The sequence below is a fragment of the Xyrauchen texanus genome, chromosome 34 (genome assembly GCF_025860055.1).
Source record: "Xyrauchen texanus isolate HMW12.3.18 chromosome 34, RBS_HiC_50CHRs, whole genome shotgun sequence".
Classification (NCBI taxonomy): Eukaryota; Metazoa; Chordata; class Actinopteri; order Cypriniformes; family Catostomidae; genus Xyrauchen; species Xyrauchen texanus.
Window position 1 is genome coordinate 20,788,541 of NC_068309.1, and position 27,941 is coordinate 20,816,481.

The 27,941-nt window shown below is 38.1% G+C and overlaps 1 protein-coding gene across 1 annotated transcript; it reads left to right on the forward strand.

Moving 5' to 3' along the window:
* Positions 1 to 48: 48 nt before the first annotated feature.
* Positions 49 to 27,941, forward strand: ddx10 (DEAD (Asp-Glu-Ala-Asp) box polypeptide 10). The gene is made up of 18 exons (XM_052103615.1): positions 49 to 308; positions 709 to 769; positions 880 to 1,010; positions 1,152 to 1,310; positions 1,432 to 1,552; positions 3,383 to 3,572; positions 4,973 to 5,099; positions 5,281 to 5,443; positions 5,574 to 5,658; positions 7,185 to 7,286; positions 9,861 to 9,948; positions 10,240 to 10,328; positions 10,900 to 11,242; positions 13,155 to 13,274; positions 14,374 to 14,541; positions 19,207 to 19,263; positions 22,767 to 22,939; positions 26,699 to 27,941. Exons 1-18 carry the CDS (start codon positions 120 to 122, stop codon positions 26,892 to 26,894), a joined length of 2,562 nt encoding a protein of 853 aa, XP_051959575.1. The 5' UTR covers positions 49 to 119; the 3' UTR covers positions 26,895 to 27,941.

A 27,941-nucleotide genomic window follows, 5' to 3' on the forward strand; every position in this document is an offset into this window, starting at 1 on the left:
GTTAGGGGCGCTAACTCCCTACATCAGCAAATCTTACTGCCAGCAAAACATCTCACGACTGAAACATTCACGTGTCGTTATGGTCACTAGCTTTTAGCTAATCAACAAAATAGTTTAAAATGCGGGTTAAAAAGAATAAGGAGGTGAAAAAAGTAACTGACGACCCTGTTAAGAATTTTGAGAAATGGAAAAAGAGGTATGATAAAACTAAGACCCGTATCAAACGAGTAAAACAGACGACTAAGAAGAAACGCGATTGGGAGGTCGAGAGAGAAAACATCCAGAGGCTGGTGAATAAATACTCAGAGGTGAGACACGAGTTTGATGTCATGCAGCATGTCTGGCGTCTATTACCTGTTTCTTAGTGGCTTTATGTTGTTTGGTCACATTTTGTGTAACTCAGTTGATATCTGACAGCAGAGTCATTACGATTCTACTTACTGTGACATTCAGTATTTAATTAATAAGGTTGTTATTAGGAGACTGTGACATGTCAAATTATATCAGTTGTTCATTGTCAGTAAGCTTGTTAGCTCACGTTATGACATCTTGAACATTATATATGCAGTACATTTGTATCATGCTTGTGTGAAATAGACGTATCAAAGGCCTTAGAAATTATTCTACTTTTTAGGGATGTCTTGACATGCCAGTCGCACTTGCTCCCTGTGTAAAATTTGTTGACATGATTTACTGTTGTTTTCTCAGATCAATCCCAAAGAGGCTGTGAAGTTTTCTGATTTTCCACTTTCTAAGAAGACTCTGAGAGGTGATCACTCAACGTTTGAACTCTTTGTTTGTTCCATGATCTATGTAGCTGAGTCATGTACTGTACTTGTATACTGTAAATCTGAATAATGCTCTTCATCATGACATTAGGTCTCCTTGAGGCTCAGTACAGGCAGCCCACAGAGATTCAAAGGCAGACTATTGGCTTTGCTTTGCAAGGAAGAGATGTTCTTGGTGCTGCAAAGACGGGTTCTGGAAAAACCTTGGCCTTTCTCATTCCGGTAATTAATCTCAGAAGTTGTGTTGGTGCACACATAAGCACAGTTATTCACAATAACACAGTTTATTATTGAATAAGACCCCATGTTTCAGTATAACACATGTGAAACTTATCTCCCCTAATGCACTGTGATTGTCTCCAGGTTTTGGAGTGCTTGTACCGTGAACAGTGGACTGCGATGGATGGCCTTGGTGCTCTCATTATCTCTCCCACACGAGAACTGGCCTATCAGACGTTTGAGGTGTTAAGGAAGGTCGGCAAGAATCACGAATTTTCTGCCGGACTTATAATTGGTGGCAAGGTGTGTCTCTCTAGTCTTCAGGGGTTATTGTGTTTTATAATATTTTGAGGTGTCATTATAGGCATGTTTTTATCATGTATTAAATGGTGCTGAGAACATTTTACCTTTTCATTGGTCACAGGACCTGAAAGACGAATCTGAGAAAATCCATCGCACAAATATCATCATTTGTACTCCAGGACGTCTACTGCAGCACATGGATGAGACCTCTGCCTTTCATGCTTCAAATCTGCACATGCTTGGTAAAATGAAAACTGAAAAGTGTATTTAGAAACTTGGTAACACAAGGTTCAATTTGTTAACAACATTAGCTAACATGAACTAACAATGAACAATACTTTTACAGAATTTATTAATCTTAATGTTATTTTCAACATATATTAATGGGTTAATAATACATTGGATTAATTAAAACCATTTAACACATACATTTTTCTTAATCACAATTATAGCATTTACTGTTAATACAGCATAAACCAGAATAAATACTGGTGGTTTTTCAGCCGGCGTATATGTGAGTAAGGCGTATTTTAATAACCACTGAAGCACGTCAAATCTTAACTATCACCAAAGCACAGAATGAGACATTTTTGTCTGCAGGTGCTTTTCATGTGACTTTCAAAGCGGCACTTGAGGCTGGTGCTGACACCCCGACCAGGGTTTCCGTTAGCCGCTTGTTGAATGTTAAAATCTCTTGATGTCTGACAAATACAAACATTGTCTGGTGAAAATACCTGCATTTCTGTTTTGCGTGCCCACAGTAATAATTTTCTCACTTCAGAATCACGTAAAAAAAAAAAACCTTGCATTGCCATCTTCTGGAGAAAATGACCCCAGGCTTATGTCTATCTCAAGCTTTTGAGATACATTTGACTTCACTTTGGCAGCAAAACGCTTTTGTGCTATGAACAATTGGAGGAAAATAAAGAGCCAAGGTGAGCAATTATATGACATAACCTAACGATTTGTTATTTTAATATTTATTTATGATCGAAAAGATATGTGGCAAATTGCAGTTTAGTTGTTTTGTTTTGCCCCATTTGCTTAATGTAATTTTTTAGCTAGATTCAAATTCCATTACAGCATAATTATTTTTTTTTTATTAAACTCTGCTATAATGAACAAATGTTCTTTCATTTGACTTGATTGTGTCATTATTAGCCTATTTTGCAATATTATGCGTATTCCATTGTGTTTACAGCGCAAAATAAACACAGAAATGAGATCACTGTTTTTTTTTCCGAATTTGTCCGGCAAACTTTATCATTCCCAGACACTTTGGCCAGAACCAAAATTACTTAGTGGAAACTCTGAGCCTGACACACATCACCCGGCTTCACTATTACTGTAGGAAAATGGATTGCCACAGTCTGCCGGCAGATTAATATTGTGTAAGATGAGAGTTTAAGAGATTTAATGCACATTACAATGAATATGCAACCTATGTGGAGACTAGTTCTTTCAGGTAGTCAAACTCCCACTTAGATTTTGGAAACATTTAATATCACTTGACTGGGTGCTATTTTAGAGCATTTCTATCTTTATACTGTTAAAGGCTTTGTTTGGAAATAAAGTATTATATTGTTATATTTTCTTTGCTTAGAAGGAAACAAATGCATTTTGACAGGAAAAGAAGAATATTTCGAGTAAAATTTCACCACTTGCAAAAACTGTGATTAATCGCGATTAACGGCGAAAAATTATGATTAAATTTGAATCGACTGACAACACTAATATTAATAAAATATAAAAAAATAAAAGTTGTGTTTGTGTGTTAACGTTAGTTAATGAAGTATGAACTAACAATGAATAGGTGTGTTTTTATTAACTAACATTGACAAAGATTAATAAATGCTGTAAACAATACATTTTACATTAACAAAGTTTATTGTTTGTTCATGATACTTAATGCATTAACTAATGCTAATGAATGGAATTGTATTGTAAATTGTTACCAGAATCTTTTATTAACTGTGGATGTGTTTACATGCGGAATTGGTGAAATTTTCTCCTGACAACAATATTCAAAACAAAACAAAAACAAAAATGTTTTTTTTTTTGTTTTTTTTAAGTGCTGGATGAAGCTGACCGGATTCTGGACATGGGTTTTGCTGACACCCTCAATGCTATTGTGGAAAATCTCCCAAAAACACGACAGACCCTTCTCTTCTCTGCTACTCAAACCAGATCCGTCAAAGACCTGGCTAGACTGAGTCTGAAGAACCCGGAGTATGTTTGGGTCCATGAGATGGCCAAGTTCAGGTAAGATCCCCACTACACTTTTTATAGTGATTTGTGTTAGTGATGCACCGAAATGAAAATTCTGGGCCGAAACCGAAAATGACCTTTTTTTTAATACCTATTTTAAAATCTTTTTTTAAATATTATTGTATTAATATTATACTTTTTAATTAATTTCATGAATTTAATGAATTTGAATTGAAAAACTACAAATCAATGAAATGATCACACTTTTATTGAAAGTAACAACAAAATTGGATAGATATTATAACAATATTAAATATATTATTCTTTATTCAGTTCTTTAACAATCAAATTTAACAGATTATAATTTTTTTTACCAATACCCCAATAAATGTAACGTTCTAGAAAACTCTAATGATATGCAAAACATCAGTCAAATAATGAACTTAGCAGCTCTAGGCTAGCATCTTGCAAATTAAAAAGGTTTAAATATGCTGCACAGTCATTTTAATGAAAACAACAGGCAGAACACAGGACGGCAGAGGGCCTCTATTCTGTTTATGTAAACGTATTTATACTTTAATATAAAATTATTGTGCAAAACAGCAGTAATGGAACTAAAACCAAACTCAACTGTAAACGACAGATGTAGCCTCAAGTGAAGAACAAAGTTTTGCAGGGCTAAACCTATTTTAATGTAATTACTATACACATAGCAAATTGGACTTCTTTCTATTTAAGTAAAAGTGGCAGGTTTCTCTTCAAGAACAAAAGTTGCTCAACTTTCTGGCAGGAGAGATGGTTCCTTTTCTCATCTAGAACATGTGATGCTGCACTGAATAGTCACCCTCTCGCTCTCTCTCTCTGTGCTGGTGCTTGGGCTGATAAATACCTGCGTGCAAGCAATGGAAAGTGATATTTGTTCATCTACCAGAAGTCAAGAGGATTGTCTCATTCGTGTGATATGAGCGTGAAGCGATCGTCTGTGATCCACAACTGCGTTCAGGTCCTTGAATAACTATATGTTATATACTTGCGAGTAAGGGCACCAGGTGGACTTTCTGGTGCCCTCCTAGAGTAAGATGGTACCCTCTTAGGGATTTGGTGCCCTATGCAGACTGCGTAGTATGCGTATAGGGAGTGGCGGTACTGTTTTGAAGTATTTCCACTCTGCTGACATCGGCCTTTGCTTGGTAGCGCCGTGATTATGATCAGATCGATCGAGAGTGAAACCTGAGCACTGAGGGGCGGGGAGGCATTTATAACGGCTCATATTTTCTGCCATTTTTTCTCTTTCGGCCAAAGCAAAAAATGCCATTTTAGGCGGCCTAAATTTCGGTGCATCCCTAATTTGTGTTATACAGCTGGAGCATCCAAGAACATGCAGCCTACATATAGTGTCAAGCACATATGGACTTCCTGAGCATGCAGGTCTTATAAACTGATCTTCTCTGCAGTACCCCTGCCACTCTGGAGCAGAACTATGTGGTGTGTGATCTGCACCAAAAGGTCAACATGCTCTACTCGTTTTTGAGGAGTCACCTTCAGAAGAAGATCATAGTCTTTTTTGCTTGCTGTAAAGAGGTAACTGATCAAGCAAGTTCGGTTCTCAACAGGCCTCAGTTTAAAAACTTGTTTGCTTACAGATAAAGTTCTTAAAATAAAATAATTTATATTATGTGTAAGCATTTCCAAAATGTAATGACAAGCATTATGACTCCTAGTTGTAATGCTGACATTCATTGGTGCTTCTCTGTATGTCCAGGTTCAGTATCTGTTCCGGGTGTTCTGCCGCTTACGTCCGGGTATCTCTGTACTTGCTCTGCATGGTAAACAGCAGCAGATGAAGAGGATGGAGGTTTACAATGACTTTGTCCGCAAAACGTCTGCTGTACTTTTTGCTACAGATATTGCTGCCAGAGGGCTGGGTAGTAGAGACTCTTGTTGTTCAGACATTGCTTGTATTTGTTTAAAATGATTAATACTCCATGGAAAGTGAGCTATACACATTCTTCAAGTTGAAGTAATGCAACTGATTTTTTTTTGTTTTGTTCTCAGATTTTCCAGCTGTGAATTGGGTGTTGCAGTTTGACTGCCCTGAAGATGCAAACACATACATCCACAGGGTTGGGAGAACAGCCAGGTAACACAGATGCACAACTGTGTGTTGATGCTTTTATTTGTTTGGTGACTTTTCAATAAGGTTCCAATTGTTATTGGTTTACAACATTAGTTAACATGAGCTAACAATGATCAAAATGTTTACTGCATTTGTTAATCTTGGTTAATTCTAATTTCAACATATAAAGATACATATTTTGTTTAAGTCAAAGTTTATGCACTTTGAACTAACAATGAACAACTGTATTATTATTATTAACAAAGATTAATACATGCTTTAAAAAATATATTGCTCATTGTTAGTTCATGATCCTTAATGCATTAACTAATGCTAATGATTGGAACCTTATTGTAAAGTGTCACCACAACATTATACAATTTTTAACCGGAATTTAAAATTCACACATAGGACTTGCTGGTGTTTTTTAAGATGTAACACTAGATTACAGAGTTGCTCTGTGCTTCATTGCCTTGTGAAAAAGTATTTTCTGGCAGTCAGATGACAGAGAGGGAATTTATTTTTTAACACAAAACGCATTGCCAGGGAACGCAAATGTATTTTTAGAAAATAAATCCCCCCTCTGTGCTTTAATGGGCTCTGTAAAATACCTAAATCATGGTATGAATAATTTTACATGTTTGTAATAGTATATCATATACTATAGTAATTTTTGTTATGTTTTAATTCTCATGTGGTAATGTGTGTTTTGGATAATCCAGTGAATTTATTGTATGTTCTCATTTTATTTGGAGGTTGGTTAATTATAACAAAAATAGTAAAACTAGAGTGTTTACTATTATGGTCAATTATAGCTTTCAATAAGGTAATTTATGTGAATGCATTCGTGAAAATGTTATCTTTTTATTTGCTCGGGGGAAAAGTGTTTCTTAGTGTTGTTACACTGAATCTCTAAGATTCAATTTAGTCAGAATGTTGGTTGCTGTAAATTTACAGATTTGTGTTTTGACATACATTGCCCGTAACGATCAGAAAATGAGTTTGTTCCATTTTTGGACTCTGGCTTCGCTTGGTAAAGTCTCACCTTCAGGGCAAGTATGTAGCACTTCAGTCCTCCCCTCTATAATGTACCTATGCAAAGATGTCAAATTCTTTCTTCAATTGCTTGGAGCAAGACAGCTCACACCTGGCTTCACCCAGCCGTCTCTCTCTCTCTCTCTCTCTCTCTGCTACCATTGTAATTTCATTGTGAAATCAATATTCTCAGTAACTCCCCTTTATAGATCACCACATTCAGCAGAAAGCTCATGAGCTCTCGCAGAGCTGAGGGTTTTAAAAAAGAGAGAGGTTTTTGTGTGAAAAGACTGTATTACAGCAGACCACCTGGTGAGACTTTTTCAGTCTAAAGGGATAGTTAAACCAAAAATAATATTTGTTTTGCTTACAAACCCTCATGTCTTGTCATACCCAAACCCATATGTCTTCCATGGAACAAAAAAGAGGGTTGTTAGGGAACCTTTCATTGCATGGAAAAAAAGAGCAGCGTCAACATTCTTCAGATTTTCTGCTCCTGTGTTATCTCTATGCAGGTATAAAGAGGGTGGCGAGGCTCTTCTGGTACTGTTGCCCTCAGAAGAGAAGGGCATGATTGCACAGCTTCAAGAAAAAAAGGTTCCCATCAACAAAATCCAGTGAGTGCCTCTCTACTTTCTGCATAATTGCATATAACCAAGATGATGAGGGAAATAAGAAGTGGGCTTTTTGCAGAGAGAACGGCGTGTTCTCTAGGAGGAATTGAGGATGCCATGTGCACGCTGACAATGAAAGCTGGCAGCTTAATTCCCAAGCAAGAGCCTATTATCACGTGATCATGATGATCAATGATGTCTGCTGTGAATATGCTACAGAATTCCATGTGCTGAATTTTATATTTGATATTTGTTTTTAAAAATTGATTAATGTACTAATGCTGGTGTTTTGGGGTAATGGACGGAAGTTCAGCGCTCCATTTTGGTACAGAGCGCAGGCTTTTCACAATCAATTACTAAGGGATTAAGTCTGGTCCTATGTTTTTTTTGGTTTGTTTGTTTTTTGTGAATATTCTGTTTTACTTGGAAATGCATCAAATTACAGAATTAGAATGGGTTGTGAATGCTGTTTCATGTTAGCTTTGTTCTTTTTTCAATGTTAAAATACTTTCTCTTATCCCAGAATTATATGCTGAGATAACTGTAAGCCATTTGTTGTTGGACTTCCTTAAAGTGTAATTATTTTGGCTCTGCAGTTCTATCAAAACATGGCTCTGATTGTTTGAGGACCATGAGCAGCCCAATATAGCAATGCTAATTACATTTACATGGATACCAGAAAACGGTTTTTTGCAAGAAAGTCGTGTTCCCGTTTTTATGCACTGAATAAGCAGCGTAATATTTACTCCTGTGAGCATGCGGCTCGGACTGTAAGCAGCTTTCTCCACAGCATTTTAAAGTCCCCGCAACTCGTGTAATTAAAAAAACACGACAATCGTGAAAGATTTCACTATTTTATTCCCTTTGGCTGATCTCTATTTCCAGAAATTCCAAAAGTTGTTGCTCTGTTGTAATCTTAATTTTCTTTCGTGACCTGCAGCTGTATTGCTCTGCAATAGTGGCTCTTACATAAAACTCTGGTGTTCCCTTAATGTACGAGCGCATATGAACGAATGTGAGGGACTGTCAATATTTTAACTGATGAGACAAAACATTATGACCACTCACAGGTGAAGCAATTAAAATTGATCATCTCCTTCCAAGGCCACATGTCAATATCTGGGTAAATTAGATGGTAAGCAAACATTCAGTTCTCATAGTCATTGTGTTAAATGCAGGAGAAATGGGCAGGAGTAAAAACCTGTGAGACTTTGACAAGGGCCAAATTGTTATGGCCAGATGAATTTGTCAGAGCATCTCTGAAACGGCAAAGCTTGTGAGGTGCTTTCGGTCAGCAGTGGTAAGTACCTAATGACAGTGGTCTGAGGAGGTGACAAACTGGCGACAGGGTGTTGGGCGTCCAAGGCTCATCGATGCATGAGGGCAACGAAGGCTGTCCCCTCTGGAACAGGACCTTGGAGCATTGAAAGAAAGTTGCCTGGTCTGATGAGTCCTGTTTTCTTTAACATCACATAGACAGCCATGTTCATGTGTGCCGTATACCTGGAGAAGTGATGGCACCCAGATGCACTGTGGGAAGGTGACAAGCTGCTGGATGGAGTGTGCTGGGCAATGTTTTGATGGAAAACCTTGGGTCCGGCCATTCATGTGGACATCAATTGTACACGTGCACCTACTGTAACATTGTTGCAGACCAGGTACAACAACTTCATGGCAATGGTATTCCCTGATGGCAGTGGCCTCTTTCAGCAGGAAAATACACACTACCACACTGCACACATTGTTTGGTAATGGATTGAAGAACATGATAATGAGTTCAAGGTGTTTCCCTGTCCTCCAAATTCACCAGATCTCAATCTGATTGAGCTTTTGTTGCATGTGCTGGACCAACAAGTCTGATCCACAGCAGTTCCACCTTGCAATTTACAGGATTTGAAGGATCTGCTGCCAGTGTTTTGGTGCCAGATATCAATGGACAACTTCAGGGGTTTTGGAGAGCCCATGCCTCAGCGGGTCTGTGCTGTTTGAGCAGCACTCGGAGGACCAACAGCAGATTAGGCAGGTGGTCATAATGTTTTGGCTTATCTGTGTAAATGGGTTTATTTTATAGTGTATGTGCTTTTCCCACTGTACTCCCAGAAATGTTGAATTATTTCCACTTTGGACTTGTTGGGATCCTTCCTATGGTTTTTCTTTTCCAGTCTGTTCATGCACATGCTCACTCCTCAAAAAGCTGTATAAATGCCGCTTCTGCATTTGCATGACCACATAATCTGTGTTCTCTGTGAAAAACCCAGGTGTGTTAAACCGCTTTCTCTTAAGCCCTTAATCGTCGTAAGAAAATTGCCGTTCTTGTTTACATGATGTTTCAGAACGCCGCTTTCTGCAAAAACCCGGAATAAACCGTTTTCTTAAATGCATGTAAATGTGATTTATTGACTCACAACTCAACATTGAGTTTGGGGAGGGACTATCCGTTTTTCCAACTAATGAAAAACTGGGGAAAATCATAATTTCTGCTTTATTAGGTGATGCTAGTGGTGCATTAATTACACACTTCACCTTTAAATCAAAGTCCATTGAGCACTGACTGATTTGTGTTGATTTGTCGAGCAGGGTGAACCCAGAGAAGTTGTTGTCTGTACAACAGAAGCTGGAGGCCTTCCTGGCCCAGGAGATAGAGCAGAAGGAACGAGCGCAGAGGGTAAGAGACAGAATGCCTGACTTCCTGTGCAGTCTCTCAAACCTCATCTCAAACAGTGAGAGTTGATGTTATACTTTAGCACAGATCTATGCTTTTAGGATAATCTGATTGTCTCCCTTACACCCTGGTTTGAGCTTTTTCAAGCATGCTACAGAGAGAAGAACAGCATGAAATGTAATCAGGCAAAGTGCTGCCATGAAAATGGCTGTGCACTTTCAGTAATGTGTTTTATAAGTTTTACAGATTGCATCCCCTTTAATGCTTTTTCTTTCTTTTTCCCCCTAATGGCAGTGTTTTGTGTCCTACCTTCGCTCTGTTTATCTGATGAAGAACAAAGACGTCTTTGATGTTTTCCAGCTTAAACTCCCTAATTATGCCATGTGAGTATATGCTGTGAAGTTATACCCAGTGCGTTTGTGTGTTTCAACACCCATAAGTATTTTCAATGATGTCATTGTTATGCAATTGAATGTACCAAAAAGGAACAGTTATTTCTCCCTTTCATTTTCTGTCTGCTCTCTCTTATCTCTACTGATTTAAAAAGTGTACAAATGCCAAAACATAGCCTTGAATTGCGATGAACAAACTTCAGTACTCAAGGGGGCGATTGAGTTACCTTCAAATATCTGTGCCTTTATACTAAATGTTTTTTTATTTAGGTAGCTTGCTGTAAACTACTTTAATTTAATTTACTTGCTCTGTTAGATTCTATTAAAACTGTTGCTCCACCATGGCAGTAATTGATGTGAAAGAGAAATGTGGCCTTATGGGGAAAGTTGACATTTAGCAATAGCACCCCTTGTGTCAATGCTCAGAATGTAGTGTGTACTTGCGTTCCATTATGAATTGTGATCTGAATGCAAACTTGCATAGTTGGAAGCATGTGCGTAATGCCTTTCTCGTTGTTTGTGGAATATTTTTAAACATTATGTGTGGTGTCATCAATGACAGGTCACTGGGTTTGGCTATGGCGCCACGGGTCCGTTTCCTCAGTAAGGCCCAGCAGCAGAGGAGCGGAGGCGTGCAGAACGATGACAGTGCTGCAGGAGGCGAGTCTGAAGATGAGCTGCAGAGCTTTAAAGACCAACTCAGAGGAGAAATGCCAGAGTCTCAGGTCTTACAGTCTGAGGAGGAAGATACTGATGATGATGATTATGAAGAGGAGGATGAGGAAAGAGTGAAGCCTGCAGCTCTGCTCTGTGGCTTTAATGAAGAGGAGGATGAGGATGAAGACTTATTGACAGTCAAGTGTAAAGATGTGTTCAATATCAGTGAAAGCAGCCAGAATGAAGAGGTAATTGTACATGATTACTTTTATTATTTGTAGTTATATATATATATATATATATATGTGCTTTCACATCTCATTTTATCATGCAGAAGCATATAAATATATAATTGACACCTTAACAGAATGCTTTTGAAAAAACTAACGGCGTGAACATACAGTGTCAAGAGAAAGTATGTGAATCCTTTGGATTTACCTGGTTTTCTGCATTAATTCATCATAAAATATACATCTCATCTTCATCAGTCACAAGTATTTACAAAGCACAATGTGCTTAAGCTAACAACACAACAATTATAATCTCTCGTCTTAATTGAACCCCATTAAAACATTCACAGTGTTGAGGAAAAAGAAAGTGAACCCTTAGGTTAAAGACGTCAATATTCCTAATTCGATTCAGGAGTTGCAAACCTGGCATCCAATTCATGAAACGAAATTGGGGTGGAGGCTGGGTAGCTTAGCAATTAAAGATGCTGACTACCACACCTGGAGTCGCAAGTTCGAATCCCGGAGAATAGAGTGAAGCCTCTACACGCTATTCTCTGCAGTAATGCGCTCAATAAGCCATGTGATAAGATGCGTGGAAATAAAATTATAATAAAAATGTATTTAACTACATTGGAGGTGTGGGTTAGAGCTACTTGGACTTATAAAAAGGACTCAAACATTCTGAGTTTGCTATTCACAAGAAGCAGCTGCTGATGTGGACCATGCCTCGCAAAAAAGAGAGATTTCAGAAGACCTAAAACTGATAAGGGTTAAATAGTTATCTCGAAGAGCTTAGATATTTGTCTGTCCACAGTTGGACAAATTGTCTGTAAATGGAGACTTCTTAGAAAGTGGCTGTCCAGCCAAGATGACTCAAATGACACACAGCAGAATGCTCGATGAGGTAAAAAGAAACCTATAGTGACAGCTAAAGACTTGAAGGAATCATTAGAACTGGTTAACATCTCTGTTCAGTAGTCTACTATACAGAAAACATTTACAGGCATGGTGTCCATGGCTGGGCACCACGAAGGAAGCTGCTGCTTTCCAACAAATACATTGCTGTGCGCCGGAAGTTTGTTCAAATTTAATGACCAATTTATGCAGAAGACCAGCTAATTTCACACTGTACATAACGTGTTCACTCTGATGTCCACTATAGCACCCCTTGTGGCAAAGTTGTGAATGCAGCTCGTATTTGCATTACGTTATGAATACGGTCTGACACAGTTGAAATGCAACTACGCACAAAATCGAGCTTGCGTAGATTGAAGCGTTTGCGTCCACATACTTGCGTAGAGTATGATTCGGCCTTTGTCTCTAAATTCATCCCCTTTAATGCACCGTCACTAAAAAATTTCTATAGCGTAAAAGAAGAAAAAAAATCTAAATAAACTAGACAACGAGTCATTTGTTGGACAACTAATCAATCTAGTCGACCATCTCAAATGATGACCCAGTGCATGGGGATTCAGGACTGCTTTTTAAGTTACGTGCATTCTGTGTTCAAAGCGTTTTGTTTCAGCCTGTGTATATAAGGTCATTTTAAAATCTTGACTCCACTCAAGATGCCTCTGAGGCAGAGTTAGCATTGCTCCTGTGCAGATAGCCTCACAGTTAAAAGTCACTGGATTTGTCTTGAGGCTGCACAATAAAAAATCCCAGTCAGTTGTTCACTCTAGGGCTGTCACAATCATGAAATTCTTGATTACAATTTATGGTCATACAAATACTTGACAATTTAATGATTGTCTGTTAAGAAGTTATTTACATTAAATCTGGAATCATACAGTACAATTTATGGTTTCTTTTGAGGGCTTTATATGAAAATAAATGCGCAGGGTATTGTCCCTTAAAAAGTATATTGCTGTTATGATTGTATCTGTTTATGTAAAGCTTGGTTGTGTAAAGGTAATCTTTCTTACTTTAGGACACAGATGCTCAAGCCAAGAAAAAGAAACAAAAGGAGTCCAAATACACAGAGGCAAAGAAAGTAAAGAAAAGAAACTTCAAGGTTAACACCAAGAAGACCTTCACTGAAGAGGGAGAGGTTTGTATCATCAGAGATGTCTTGCAGCAATACAGCAATAACTCCTTATTAAAGCACTATTCAAATGGTAAATGCATTCTGTAATTGAACATTTGCAAGGTTCCTCTGAGATAAAACACATGTGGCCGCATCGCAATTAATTCACTTGGGGATGAGGGAGTTGTGATGTGATTTTATTCATGTAGGCAATGGCACATACACAGTGCTGCTAATTGTTGCTGTTAATCTTGTTCTCAGTGCTTTATTCTGTTCTATACACAAGAGTTTGACTATTTTCAGGATTCACTCCCCAAAACAATACTGGATGAGAACACATCTCTGTCTGCCAATATTAGGTCAACAATAGCAGACTGATTAAACTGTTGACATCAGCCACAAGATGGGGAAACCTTGCTATTGTTATTGTCAGCCATCAAGAGCTCAATAGCGGCTCCTTACACAAAAACTAACTATAAGCCATAGTTAAATTCAGTTCTCTTAAACAAGCATCCTTCATGCCAAATACCCATATTTTGCAGCGCTACGACACTTGGCGGTGGTCAAAAAAGATTAAAAAAATTACTTTAGGGCTGGTAAGTTGTGCGTGAATCATGGAGAGTAGCATGAGCCTCCACATGCTGTGAGTCTCCGCGGTGTCATGCACAGCGAGCCACGTGATAAGATGCGTGGATTGACTGTCTCAGAAGCGGAGGCAACTGAGACTTGTCCTCCACCACCTGGATTGAGGTGAGTAACCGCACCACCACAAGGACCTACTAAGTAGTGGAAATTGGCATTCCGAATTGGGGAAAAAGGGGATAAAATACTTTTGGGCCAAGTCTTTAATGTACACTTAGAGATGACAATTTGGACAGCCCTTATCCCACAAACAGTAGGTAATTCAGGTTGGAATTTTCTCCTGGGTGGGAGAAAAACACTACTCTCTGATTTGGACAGCAAGAAAACCCCTGATTAGCACCTGTAAATGCTGAAATTACGCCATGTTCCCTTGTGAAACAGTTAATGTTTGAATAGGGCTTAAGCCAAGTTTTGAAGAGGGTGGTATTTGTCTGATTAGTATGGTTTGCAGCAGAACAAGGTAACTGAGTTCTTTGTGCAGATGGTACAGCAGTGGCCTCCGCTGCAGAGAACCATGGTACCAGATAAAGAGGAGGCAGATGAGGAGACATCGGGCATTAATTTGGAGGCAGCCAAGGAACAACTCCGCAAAGAGGACCAGGAGTTTGACAAGATTGAGTTCCGCCGTAAAATCCAGGAGAGACACAGGGTGAGACTGACCGCACCTTCATACGTTTACACTTACGTTTGCATGTCTGTTTGGGTCCCTATCAATGTTATTAAAGTTAATGTTAACTAAAACGAACGCTACATTAAATTTTTTTATTAACTGATGAAAAAATATAAACTACTGTAACTGACCATTCTCTAAGCCCCACCTTCACAACGGTTCTGACCAATCCTATCTTAGCAACTGTTGCCATCCAACGTTTCACAGACAATTGTTTGCAGTTTTCCATTGAGAGCCTACTGGAGTAATGTTTGTTTGAGTAGTTTTATGAAGAATTTTATGGAAATGATCCAAATAAATTATTTAAACATTGTTGCTGCTAGGTCACTTTTAGTAGTGACACAAGGTACATACACAAACTTTTTTTTTTTTTTTTTTTTTTTTATAAATCTTGAGAAGAGCATAGCATGCTATGGATTAAACTTTGTCAGCACTCATCCCCAAATTAACATGTATAACATCAGCAAGGACACCTGTATAAAACCTACATTTGCATCAAGGTAAATAAATCTGATAACTTAGTGTAATTTTTTTATGTGTTGATCCAAGTCTTAGTAAAGGTGATAGTAAATGAAGAGTTCACAGCATCATATTGAGTGTGTTATGGGAAATGTTATGAGCAGCTCTGTTCACTTACCCTTATGTCAGTCACCATCAAATGACGCTTTTCTCTTTTCAATTGACTGTGATCACCGTTTTCCTCAATTCTGATTCACGGTCTTCATAGTTTTCAATCAAATTATTGTGATTTAACATTTTTCTTTTACAAAAAAACATCAGATACATATGCTTTACAAAGTCACTCTTCATTCCAGCTCACATAAGAATATTAACAATTCCAGTTATGAGAATATTTAGCCAAAATCTGCACCATTCATTCCTATGGAAAGTTTTGCAAAGCTTGTCAGAGCAAGCAACAGTAAAGGGGGGTGGAGCTTAGCGAAGGTTCAGTTGGAAAATGTGAAGCTGAACTTAAACACATTTTACATGACTCCAAATATGACTTCAATAGAAATGACTGCAAATTAGTTATTATTTTTTAATACAATCTATATTATAAAATATGAAACCTTTACAACTAGTCTCCATCAAACATAATAAAGCCACTAGATAATACTAGACAGCCCCTTAATTCATTAACTTTAACTAAAATACTGAATAAATAATCTGAAACTTGAAAACAAATTAATCTTAACCAAACTGAAAATAGAAAACAAAATGGAAAATAAATAACTCTGCAATGATTCAAAGAAAACATATGATTCATTGTTTTCAGCTCCAGGTGTTCAAATCAATGTAATATTGAAGGAGCTGAGGGCAATGGGCAATCTGAAAGATATTCTGGCCCTGTGGCTGGTGCTGTCACAGGTTCAGGCAGATGGAAATAGCTGAGATGTCTGTGCAGGCAGCATGGCTTGAAGCTGCGGGCATAAGTGCTAGAGATTGGCCTTTTGAGTTATTACTGTAGTTCTGGATATTGGACAAGTTTTTAAAGGATTGATCTCCGGCAACATCACACCATTTGCTATGTTCCAGTGGAGACTGTTTTCTCGTTAACAGTTGAGTATTGAGAAGAACATCCCTCATTTAATGTCTGACACAGTTTCTTTTTTAATCGATCACTGGGAGTGTGTTGCTCAGTGGAAAGGCACAGAAACAATGGGCTATGTTTCTTTTACAGGATAGAGAGCTGATGAGCACCATATTCTTTATGCCTTTATACAATTTGGTGGCCTGTCTCTACACTCCTGTTTAAGCATCTCAGTAGAACATTAGTTAGAACATTAGTTGTTGTTGCGTGCTGAGAGTAAAATTGATTCAGTGTAATATGCGTCTAAAGGCGACCCATTTGTCATTGAATAATGTCTCTTTTAATGCCCTTGCTGTTCTCTAAAGCCAGTTGCTAATCAAAAGCAAACAAATTATTAACATTTATTTCCAATCATGCATGGCACAGATGAGGTAAAGTCATTCAAGTCCTCTCCCATTAACATGTGCTCATTTACAGGCGCTCTTTACAGAAATGCTGCTTTTCTTAAAGAGACAGTACCAGTTTTATCATGTGTTCAACAAATCAGTGTAGTTACAAGCAGAGCTTAACATTACATTTCTGGCTAACCAGCCACTGTGGCTAGTGGTATTTCAAAGTCACTAGCTACTTGGTATTTTCACTGGCCAAAATCCCCAGTCCCACAAAATGTTATGAAACTTAATGGAGATTGTTACTGCATGCATTTTGGACGTTTGATTTGAATATGAATGATATGAGTTCAGCAGGACACAAGCTGAACTTCATAGTTTCATAATCTCTTAGAATATCTAAAGGCAAATATGACCAGTTTACTGGAGTAGGGCAGAACAGGAGGAAAACTTTGTCCATTGGTCAATGGAAGTCCAGATTTTAACCCCTTTAACCATTCTAAAATGTACTTGCCTTTATGAAAGTTTACCATTGTTCTTTCATTTTCTAACAGTGGCATTTGTAATGGTAAAGCCTGTGCCACAGGTGAGGCCATGGATGGCTCTACATTATTGAGTTTAGGCAACTACAGATGAAAAAATTATAGCCTAAACATGTAGGGGGCCTGGGTAGCTCAGCGAATAAAGACCACCCCTTGAGTCACTAGTTCAAATCCAGGGTGTGCTGAGTGACTCCAGCCAGGTCTCCTATCCAAACAAATTGGCCCGGTTGCTAGGGAAGGTATAGTTACATGGGGTAACCTCCTCGTGGTCGTCATGTGGTTCACTCTCAGTGGGGCGTGTGGCGAGTTGTGCGTGGATGCCACGGAAAATAGCGTGAAGCCTCCACGCGCCATGTCTCCACGGAAATGCGCTCAATGCGAACGCCTGCAATGGACTATACAATCACGATCCACCTCAAGGTCCACCGGCAGAGACACCTCTTATCGACCCACCAGTAAATCCATTCCTCGACGAGGAGCCTAAAGTCGACTAAGTGAAAACTGCCGTCAGATCACTGAGGAATGGAAAGGCACCGATCAGAATCGATCAGGTCACCGCCGAGGCGATCAAGGCGGGAGGAGATGTCCTGCTGCACTGACTTCACACACTCTTGTCTTTTATCTGGCACTCCGAACGAACACAATCTGCTTGGAAAAAGCCATGATTGTGCCTTCAGTTTTTTCAGTGAATAATGAAGACCTAGGGATTGATGGCTTAACCAGTTGCGTGCGGAATGAGTCCACCATGGAGATGTCACCTCTCCTCTGCTCTACAACACCGTGATTGACGCTGTAATGAGAAAAGCATTCGAGGGAAGTTGTGGAGTTGCAGCTGAGGGAATCCCCAACATAACGTGAAATGAATTATTTGAATAAATTTTTCGAAATTATTCTTTCTTTAAAAAAAAAAAAAAAAAATGTAAAATACGTAACAAATAGTGCTAGTGCCGTATTTTGTTCTCGTCATATTTTTGTCAACAGTTTTTTAAATTAAAACCATTTGATCATCACCATTATGCGTCTTTTTCATCTCATCTTTGTTATTGTTGTCAAAATCAAAAAAACCTTTGTCATCAACCATTTTCATCAGTAATTTTGGTGTCAGTTCAGTTCAATTAGTAGTAAACTGTCTTTAACCTGTCAGCTGAGGTGTACTGTACACATGCCCAGGCCATGCAGTAAAAAGAGCTGTTGACTCAATGGTCTTTAACCTCCTGATCCTCTTTTATATCAAACTTCTGAATCATTGTTTTTGAAGAGACAAATTTTGTTTGATGTACCACCATGCCCTTGTAGCCCTATGATGGATGGGAATCAATTTATTAATTTTTAGTGTTGGCTAAACTTGCTGGACAAACTATAGTATGTGTACCTTTTGGATTTACCTGGATTTCTACATAAATTGGTCATATTATTTGATCTGATCCTCAACTTAGTCACAACAATAGGCCAACTTCATTGAACACACCGTGTAAACTTTCACAGTACAAGGTGGAAAAAGTATTTGAATCCCTTGGCTAATGACTTCTGCAGTCAGCAAACCTGGAGTCCAATCAATGAGACAAAATTAATTGTGTTAGTCAGAGCTCCAATACTTTTTTTAGATTTTGCTATTTAGAAAATTCAGGAGACATGCTTACAGATACATATACTGTATATCTGATACCTGTAGGTGTCTCTCTGACTTTGATTTGTACAAATATCAGTGCCACAGACTCAATAATTTAGTGAACAGATGGATCAATGTTTCCACATTTAGTATTGCTTGACATTTTGAAAGAAATGAAAAGCCGATGGAAGGGCATTTGACATTCTTTTATTACACTCTCCCAGCTTTTTCATTTCTTTTACACAATCAACCTCATAATATTTCTCCTCTCCCAGATATCTGTGAGTCACCAGTAATGTTTATAGTTGTGTCTAGCTGTTCAGTCGCCCTTTGTGCAGAAGATGGCATAGAGTTAAATTGGAAAGTGACATAAGATAAACATTTTGTCCTGCTCATTCATTCTCCTCATGTAACCAAAGTTAAATTCTGCTCTTGTTTCCCCAAGTCAGTCTCATCATTCAGCCTTTGCTGCTTGACTGTGTTTGATGTGCTTATACAATTTTGCCTTAACCATATCTGAGGTTGATGCAGCTATTTATTATTATTTTTTCTCTTCTCTCTCATTTCAAACAGGAGAGAAGGCTTAAGGAGAAAGCAGCTCGAAGGGAGACCAGCAAACAGCAGAAAGAGGTACTTCAACCTGAAGTCATTTCAAAAGACATGATATGGATGTGGATTATAGTTGGATCAATATCCACATTTTGGGTTTAGTGTAAGACACCAGCCTCTGGTAATTTGGTATCAATACTAAATAGATTCCTTTGGTAACAAATAAATCATATCAGTCAATAAAATTCAGTAATTTTCAATTCATCTCAAAATGTTTTGGGGGTTATAGTTAACACGTTCAGTTCTTTTTAAGAAAGTAAAGCTAAATGTGAAAGTGTTTGGTTCGGCAATTTATTTGGATGACACACGTAGCAGAATATATGTGCGTATACAGTATAGAGATCTCCAACATATTCTATATTTCTCAAAAATTGTCAAAATGCTCAGGAAATCTGCAATAATTAAGAAATATATAAGTTGTTAATAATGTAAGTTTCCCCACACTTTATTTACATGTAAAATAAACATAGTTTTTACCATTGTCTTCTGTTTTGTGTGTTTGCCATTTTGCCAATGCTACATCTCTGTGGTTGTGCGAATTTTGAGCAAGATTTCAAAGGTTCAGAAATGTTTTTTTTTAATTTGATATGGGACCTGTCACAGGGGAGTTCCTGTCACACTGAGTCCTCTCAGTCTCTGGCCTTTCCCTCCCACAGACAGCCCATAATTTTGTGATGGCAGCTGTCATGTGTCCCATCTCTCTCCCTGTCCTCGCTGGTGGATTGTGTTCTGCACATCCATATGGAAATGCAGCTGTCTGTTCCTCCCGTTTGTCATCTGATCAATGCAGCGGTCTGTCCAAAGTAGCTAGACTATTCATCACCTTCCTAATAATGAATTTCAGCACTCTTTCACCATTCACTCGCATAACCCCCCGACTGGTGGTCGATTTGTCGGTCGTTACACATGGTCCAGATTAATGTAGAGAGCTACTGAATTGACCTTTTGACAGAATATGCTGTAGCATTTAACAGTGCTGCTTCATTTTCTGTCAGTTTTGCTTCTTTTGGTGCTATAGACGTTTGAAGAAATAAATGGATACTTCAGAGTCTCTTTGCTTAATCTGGAAATCATTGGAGAGTCTTATTCTAAATGAATTAATTGTAATTTTGAAACATATGTATAAAATCATGAGCACTTGCATGAGATGAAGACTCCAGGCCAAAAGCGGTTTTATTCTACATGGAGAGGGTCCGCACATGGGGGCTGCCATGTTAGAATCGCATGACCAGCCAAATCCTACTTGCTTAATCTCAGTAACCACCCTGTTATTGGATATTTTTTACTTATTGATTAAATTAATCATGGATGTCTGAATGGTATTTCTACAACGGCATCAGTAGCTAATGACTATTGCGTCTGAATGATGCTGCATCCATGCATATGTCAGTTTAAGTAAAAAACAACATATTAAAAAAAACTACTAAGTGCACCTTTAAGAAATATCTCATGAGCCAGAGCACAGCTGTTAGTTCCAGTTTCACTCCAAATTCAATATCCAATCAGATTCTAGGGACCGGAACTAAAATCTTTATGCTGATAATTTAATTTGTTGTTTTAAAAAAAAAAAAAAATTCATTAGAAAAATCCAAGTAGAAGCATTTTCACTAGTGGTCTCAGAATTTTGGACCTCACTCTTTATTGGCATCGTAATGGCCAGTCAACTCTCAGTATTTTACACCAATGAGAGCAATTAAAGTGTTTTGTTTACACAGAAATATTATAAGAAATATCGTTTTACCCCTGTGGATATGTAGATTTAGAGAATGCACTGCTGTCTGATTGATTAAAGAAGAAATGGAGATAATGGATATGTAAATTAATGTAAATGTGTTGAATGTTTTGAATGGTAAGCGAGAACTATCATTTAAATTGACACTGACAATAGTTTAATGGCTTTGTGCCCAATCCTACAGGCTCACCAATCATGTTTTGGCAGTTAGTGTGGAGCAGGGCATGTCTACTTTTGTTTTTCAGTATTGAGCCTTTACTGTTGTTTTTCTTTATTCTTGATTAATTCCAAAGACTTTGATACTGATCACACATGTATGCCCATCTTATACTCTTCTGTTATACAATGCACACAGACACTCCTGTTCAAAGCAAAAGTCTGTCTGCAGAATTTCAAATGGTTGAAATTGCATGATTAGATTATAGCACAGAGAGATACGCTGCTGAATGTAGAGTGTCCTGTAACTGGCAAAACCCAATATCAGGCCCAAGCACTGATACAATGGCATGAAAAAAAATATGTGAACACTTTGGAATTAGTTGGTTTTTACATTTAATTGGTGATTTAAATGTGTTCTCATCTTCATCAAAGTCACAAGTATAGACAAACACAATGCGTTTATGTTAACAACCCACAAACAATTTCATATCTTTATTGAACCCATCTCATTAAACATTCACAGTGCTGTGGAAGAAAAAAATAAGTGAATCCCTTAGATTTAATAACAGGTTAATCCTCGTTGAACGTCCAAGTGTTTCCGGTAGCTGCGGATTAGACCTGCACAATGTTCAGAAGGAATTTTGGATCATTCTTTCTTACAGAACTGCTTCAGCTCAGCCATATTCTAAGGATGCCTGCTCTGAATGGCTCTCTTAATGTAATTCCGCAGTATATCTATTGGGTTCTGACTGGGCCACTCCAAAAGGTTGATTTTCTTTTTTTTTGAGTAAAAACAAACAAAAAATATTTTTCATATTTACAATGTTTAAGGTCATTGCCCTGCTGTATCACTGCAACTTCTACTGAGTTTCAGCTGGTGCACAGCCACCCTGACATTATCCTGTAGTCAATTTATGTGCCAGTAGTGGAATTACCGTTGATTCTTTTTTTTTTTTTTTTTGGTGATTTAATTTTTTTGCAGTGTATTTACTTGTGCCAAATAATCTAACTTTTCTTTGTTTTTTTATTATGTTTTTTTTTTTAATAAAAATTATTTGTATTCTAATGTTCAAAGATCAGACGTATATAGAGAGATTTGAGGTTCTTCACATAACTTACAATGTCCTTTTGTTCAAGGTGTCAGGTGTCTTCAGTTTGCTCCTTGTTGGACTTGTTTTTTTGTTTTAGGGGTGCTGGATTTATTGGCGACTAATATATTACTGGCCAATAATCGGGGATATTAAAATATTATGAATGATAACTGATAATTTGCTTTAGTTTATGTGCTTTTGCCAGACAATATTCATTTATTTTATTTTTTAAATGAAGGACTGTAAGGTCCCTTTTACACCTGGTAATAACATTATTTTGGCCTCCAAATTTGTTTCCACTCATGATCGGATCACACTGATGTTAATTACAGTTGTAAATGGGACCAAAGTGGACTGTCATGGTTGCTACAATGTTTCCAATAACATTAGTTTTTTCTTGGCTTTAGGCAATCTTTCAAGGCTAACATCAACAGAGTGAAAAAGACAATACATTTTGCAAGTGCTATCCTTTAATATGTTTGTAAATCAGTGTTTATGATCCTTAAGTATAGCTATTAAAGTGAAGTGTTTCCTCTGTACAGGAGAAAAAGAAAGCTGCTGATAATGATAAAGTTGATCACGACGACGATGATGATGATGAGGAGGAGGAGGAGGAGATGGTGGCATACCTGTCTGGTGCTGAAGAATTTGATCCCAGCACCCTGCCTGATCCCGACAAACTGTGCAAATCGGAGTCTTCCTCTGAGGACGACAGGTAAGAAATGACCTGTGCTATTTTAAACCGCATGAATGACTTTAAATTCTTCAAAGCTCATGAATCATTATCACTTACTACAGCGGCATCTGCGCTGCATCTCAAACCTTTGGAATTCATCTCAATAAAAGCTGATTGAGTTTTTTACTCCCATGAATAGATAAGAGTGTAAAAAGACACAGGACTGCGCGAAACTCACTGCATAGCCTAACAGATATTGATTCTTTCATATATGATGTTTTTCTACTGTAGATCTAATTATGCTCAGCTTAAAATGAATCCCTATATTTCAAATATTGCATTTTTCCCTCATTGCATTTTGTATAGAGTGAAAAAAACCGTTACACCACTAAATCAAGCCAATCAGACCGACACCACGTTGTAAGGCCATAATTATTCCAAAATGAGGAATTGATTCTTCTGATACTTAATTACCGCCTCAGCTTTCTCTGCTTGTATTGAGTTTGTACAGTTCGATTTGGCTGGATCATGCTGATCCCGTTTCCTTTTTGTACTGAAGTTCTCTGTACAATTGTCTCTCGGAGGAGGTATCCAAGTACAGGGGAAAATGATTAATTCTGTTCCCTTAGCAGCATTAAGCACAGATCTTTAGCTGGCTTTAGATAATCTATAAAATGCATAATTACATCCAGATTTAAAGTTAGAGCTAAAACCATGCTCTAACTTTATGTGAAAAATGTGCTCCTATTTTTCTCACTATCCTTTTTGTCTTTATTCGATTCTCTCTTTTGTAAAACCCCATCACGACCTGTTCCCTTTTTCCTCGCCATCTGTCTCTTTGTGCCTTGATGTCTCTTGTTTTCTGTCACTCAAGTACGCAGATCTGCGTACATACATTAGGACACTCACTCGCTCACACACACAAACACTCTCAGCAAGTGATTTCTGTTGTGTGGCTTAGTGGGGCAAAGACAGCAGCAGTGGCTTAGATTAATGACTCTGTGCGGGGTGTTTACTGCATGGCTACACTTGCTGAATTCAGGAGAGGCTCCAGTGCTGAAAATCAGATAAATCTCTCTTTCTTCCTCTTTTGCTCTCTCTACCACTTTCCCTGCCATCATATTGAAGGCTTTGTTTTTGGGACTAAAGCCAGAGGTGTCAAAGACCCCCAGCTCATTCCTGTGCAGTACCTGTCTTCCTTCCTTACTGTCATGACAGATCTCCCTCCCTTGAATCTAATGGGATCCTATTGGCCCTGCATCACCCCTGCCCCTGCCAGTGCACTGTGCCCAGAATATTAAGATGCTATAGAAACATTTTGGAAAATATTTTAATCCTTCTGCTCTCTTATATAAGATTTTCGAAGACTTTGCTGCCTCTGGTCTTGTCTGTAGCTCACTAGTGTGATTGGTTGGTTCATACTGATCCGGAGTCATTGAGCTGGTTAGAAATAGCCATTGATTTGGAACTGAGAACAATCAGAAGCCTTTAAGACTAATTATGTGTGATTTGCTAAAAACAGTATAAACCAGTATAAACCAGAGAGTTGTTGTTTGCTGCAGAACAGAGTCAATTTCATCGCAAAGCTCAAAATAATTGTTACTGTTTCTGAAAAACCCCAAAATGGTGGAAGTGGCTTTAACCCTCCAATTGAGTTCAGAATCTGCATATACCTTTTGCATTTCTGGGTCAATTTTGACCCAGTGGAATTCAATCTTATAAATCATTCAAAACCCAATGGTTTTCATCTAAAACGAAATTGTCTAAAAGTCATTAATACGTTCTTAACTGTTCCTATGTGTAAAAAGTTTTATATTTTTGGGATGCTAACTGACAAATATAAACATCTTAATTAAGGTTAGATGACATCATAATAGCTTGTTGTGTAAAATAATCGAGAGATCTATATAGAGTAACCTATAGAATTGTGAGAGAGCCCACTCCCTTGGATGAAAAGCAACCCCACACGTGGATGGTCTCAGGATGCTTCACTGTTGGCATAACTCATGGTAGCGTTCACCTTTTCTTCTCCGGACTATTGATTTTCCAGATGTCCCAAACAGTCAGAAGGGGGCTTCATCAGTGAAAATATCTTTTGTACCAGTCTTCTGTTGTCCAATCCTAGTACTTCCTGCAGAATTTCAGTCTGTCCTTGTTGTTTTTCTTGGAGAGAAGTGGCTTCTTTGCTGCCCTTCTTGACACCAGACCATTGTCCAAAAGTCTTCGCCTCAATGTGCGTGCAGATGCACTCACACCAACCTGCTGCCAATATTGAGCAAGCTCTGCTCTGGTGGTGACACGATTCCGTACCGACACCTCATGAGGAGACAGTCCTGGCACTTGCTGGACACTCTGGGACGTCCTGAAGCCGCCTTCACTGCAGTTGAATCTCTCTCCTTGAAGTTCTTGACGATCCCTTAAATGGTTCTTTCAGGTGCAATATTCTTTGCAGCAATTTCCTTGCATGCGAGGCGATTTTGATGCATAGCGATGATGGCTGCACATCTTTCTTTAGAAGTAACCATTTCTAACAAGAACACAATGAATAGAAGCACTTCTTCCCTCCTTTTATAGCAATAAGTCTGCTCTTATAATCTAATCATAATGATAGTGATTTCACCTAACTAGTATTCATTCATACTTTTCCAGGTGCTGCTGATATGATTAGTGAAATTATGTTAGCTGGTCATTTTGTGCCAGGACCAAAAAAACAGTGAAATTTGGGTTTTTGTGATTTTAATTGTTTTGGCCAATAAAGCTTTTTGTAATTATTTAAAATGCATCTGATCACTCTGCACAATAATCTATAAACAGTGTGAATCAACACCACAACAACTGAAGCCGAACATTTTGCGAAACACAAAATGTATGTCACTGCCAATACATTTGGCCACATCTGTACTCATAACTGCTCAATACAAAACAACTGTACAACTCAAGTTTACAATATTAATACTACTTTACTATATTTTTAGGCAAAACATTTATTTTCTTGCATGAACTGCCGAATGTTGATGCATGAGTATGCTGCAAGTTGGTTTGGCATCAGATGGCTGCAGAGTAAAATTTGGACAATTTCCTCTTTCAATCCCTATATAGACTAATGTGTGCATAAACAAAATCTTGCCACACCCCCTTTAGGCCATTGTACCTTTGATTTAGTTTGTTTATCGCAAGGTCAAAATGTACCCGCAAAAGATGGTTGTATATCTATAACAATTGTATAAAAAAATCTGGAGAAAAAAATTTACCATGTGTATGTTGATATTCTTGACAAAGTCACAAAGTTTGGTTCACCTTCTAAAAAAAACTATGTGGTATTTAAAAATGTATATCTACCTCTGCCAGGTCAAAAGTGACCTGAACGCAATAGGAGGGTTAAATGTCTTTTACAACACAGCAGTGTTTGTTACATGGGGCAGTACATTCCCAGTAACCTTAAAAGCACACAAATGCCTTTAACGTGGGAAGCATGTTTGTAATGGGAATTGTCAAAGCCTCACAGACTTGTCTCTGTCTATTGCTATTGCTAAATTACCACTTTGGCTCTTTGATGCTTGGTCCTGTTGGAGTTGTTTAATGCCTTGTTTTGCTAAAGCAAGGTTTTCGTCAGCACAAGGAAAAGTCCTTCCTAGCTCAGCACATATCCATCACGCATGGTCTCAGATTGAAATCCAAATTTACCAAAAAGTACTGTGAATTGATTTAAACCGGATGTCTATAGATTAGCATATATCACATGTCTGACATAATGTCACATAACTGTACATTAACCCTTGTTGTGTGTTTTGGAAACAGTGATGCATCAGATCATGCTGGTAGGAAGAGAACCTTCAGCAGCAGTGAGGAGGATTATAGTGAAGATGAAGAGCAGCAGAGAGCTTTCGACAGGAAGAAACCCAAGAAGGAGTCCATAGTTCCTCATCTGGACACTGGCCTTTCGCTGGCTGAAGATGAGGAGCTTGTGTTGCATCTTCTTGGAGGTCACAGCTAGTGGCTTTAAAAGAAGAGCCATTTTCCCAACAATCTCTTTAGAATTCGAATGGATGCTTATTCAGTGTACCTGTATGTTGAGTATATACATTATAAAAATGCCCCTTTCCTAATAAAATTCTATCCTGATTGTGAACTCGACTTTAAAGATTTAATTTAAGATGCATCTTTATATCTCTTACTCTAGAATGTGTTCACTGTAGGGCCAGAAGAATGTGGACACTCTAATACCAAACCCTTATGTGCTTGTTGAACTTCTAATTTCAAAATGTGACATATGTAGTATATATGTAGGCTATGTAGATTAGGTGTGTTGTGTGGGCTATAATTAATGTCCCTTTCTTGCCCCTTCCTCCTGTTAACTTCCTCTCCTCCTGAAGACAGGAATTGAATTCTCAGGTGGCGTCTTGCCAGACAGCCTCAGATTACCTAAAAACTCCTGTTTTGCAGTGAAGCAAAAAGAGTCGGTGCGGCTGATGTCACTCTTGATAGAGAAAGTCCCAGGAGCCATCTATAACCTTTTACTGTTAAACTGCTTTCATTATTTCTAGTATGAATATCGCCTTCCTGTTAGATTTAACTGTTGTTTAATGTGTTATTTACTCTACCTCATTTCTGTGTTTGAAAATTAAATGGAGGATTCTAGATGAGAATGATGCTTTGCAGGTATTGTCCATATTCAACACAAATCCAGCCTTTTGAGTTGTATGGGTATCTGCATTCAGCCAGCTCATGTCAGGAAGGAAATTGGGGTTACATATGACAAAAGTCCATGTTCAGCACCAGCAGAACTTTGCATTACTCAACAATGACCGTATCTAACAATGCTGCTCTTAACTTGAGTCCCTGTGTTCAGAGACGTTAATGGAAACTTCTCAGAGAGAACTATCACTTCTGTCTCATGACATCAGAGGCACTGCATATAATCATTTGTAATACATGACTAACTCACATTTGACCACACATGTATCACCAATGATGTAAGTTTCCGTTGACTAATGCTCATATTGTACAGCTGCTTTTCAACATACTGTTGCCCCAAAAAGTA

What these genes read in the sequence shown, in the direction of transcription:
- ddx10 (XM_052103615.1), top strand. Translation starts at nt 120, where the DNA reads ATGCGGGTTAAAAAGAATAAGGAGGTGAAAAAAGTAACTGACGACCCT. An exon ending in TGGTGAATAAATACTCAGAG is followed by an intron (nt 309 to 708) that starts GTGAGACACGAG and finishes TTGTTTTCTCAG; the next exon opens with ATCAATCCCAAAGAGGCTGT. An exon ending in AGGGTTGGGAGAACAGCCAG is followed by an intron (nt 5,659 to 7,184) that starts GTAACACAGATG and finishes ATCTCTATGCAG; the next exon opens with GTATAAAGAGGGTGGCGAGG.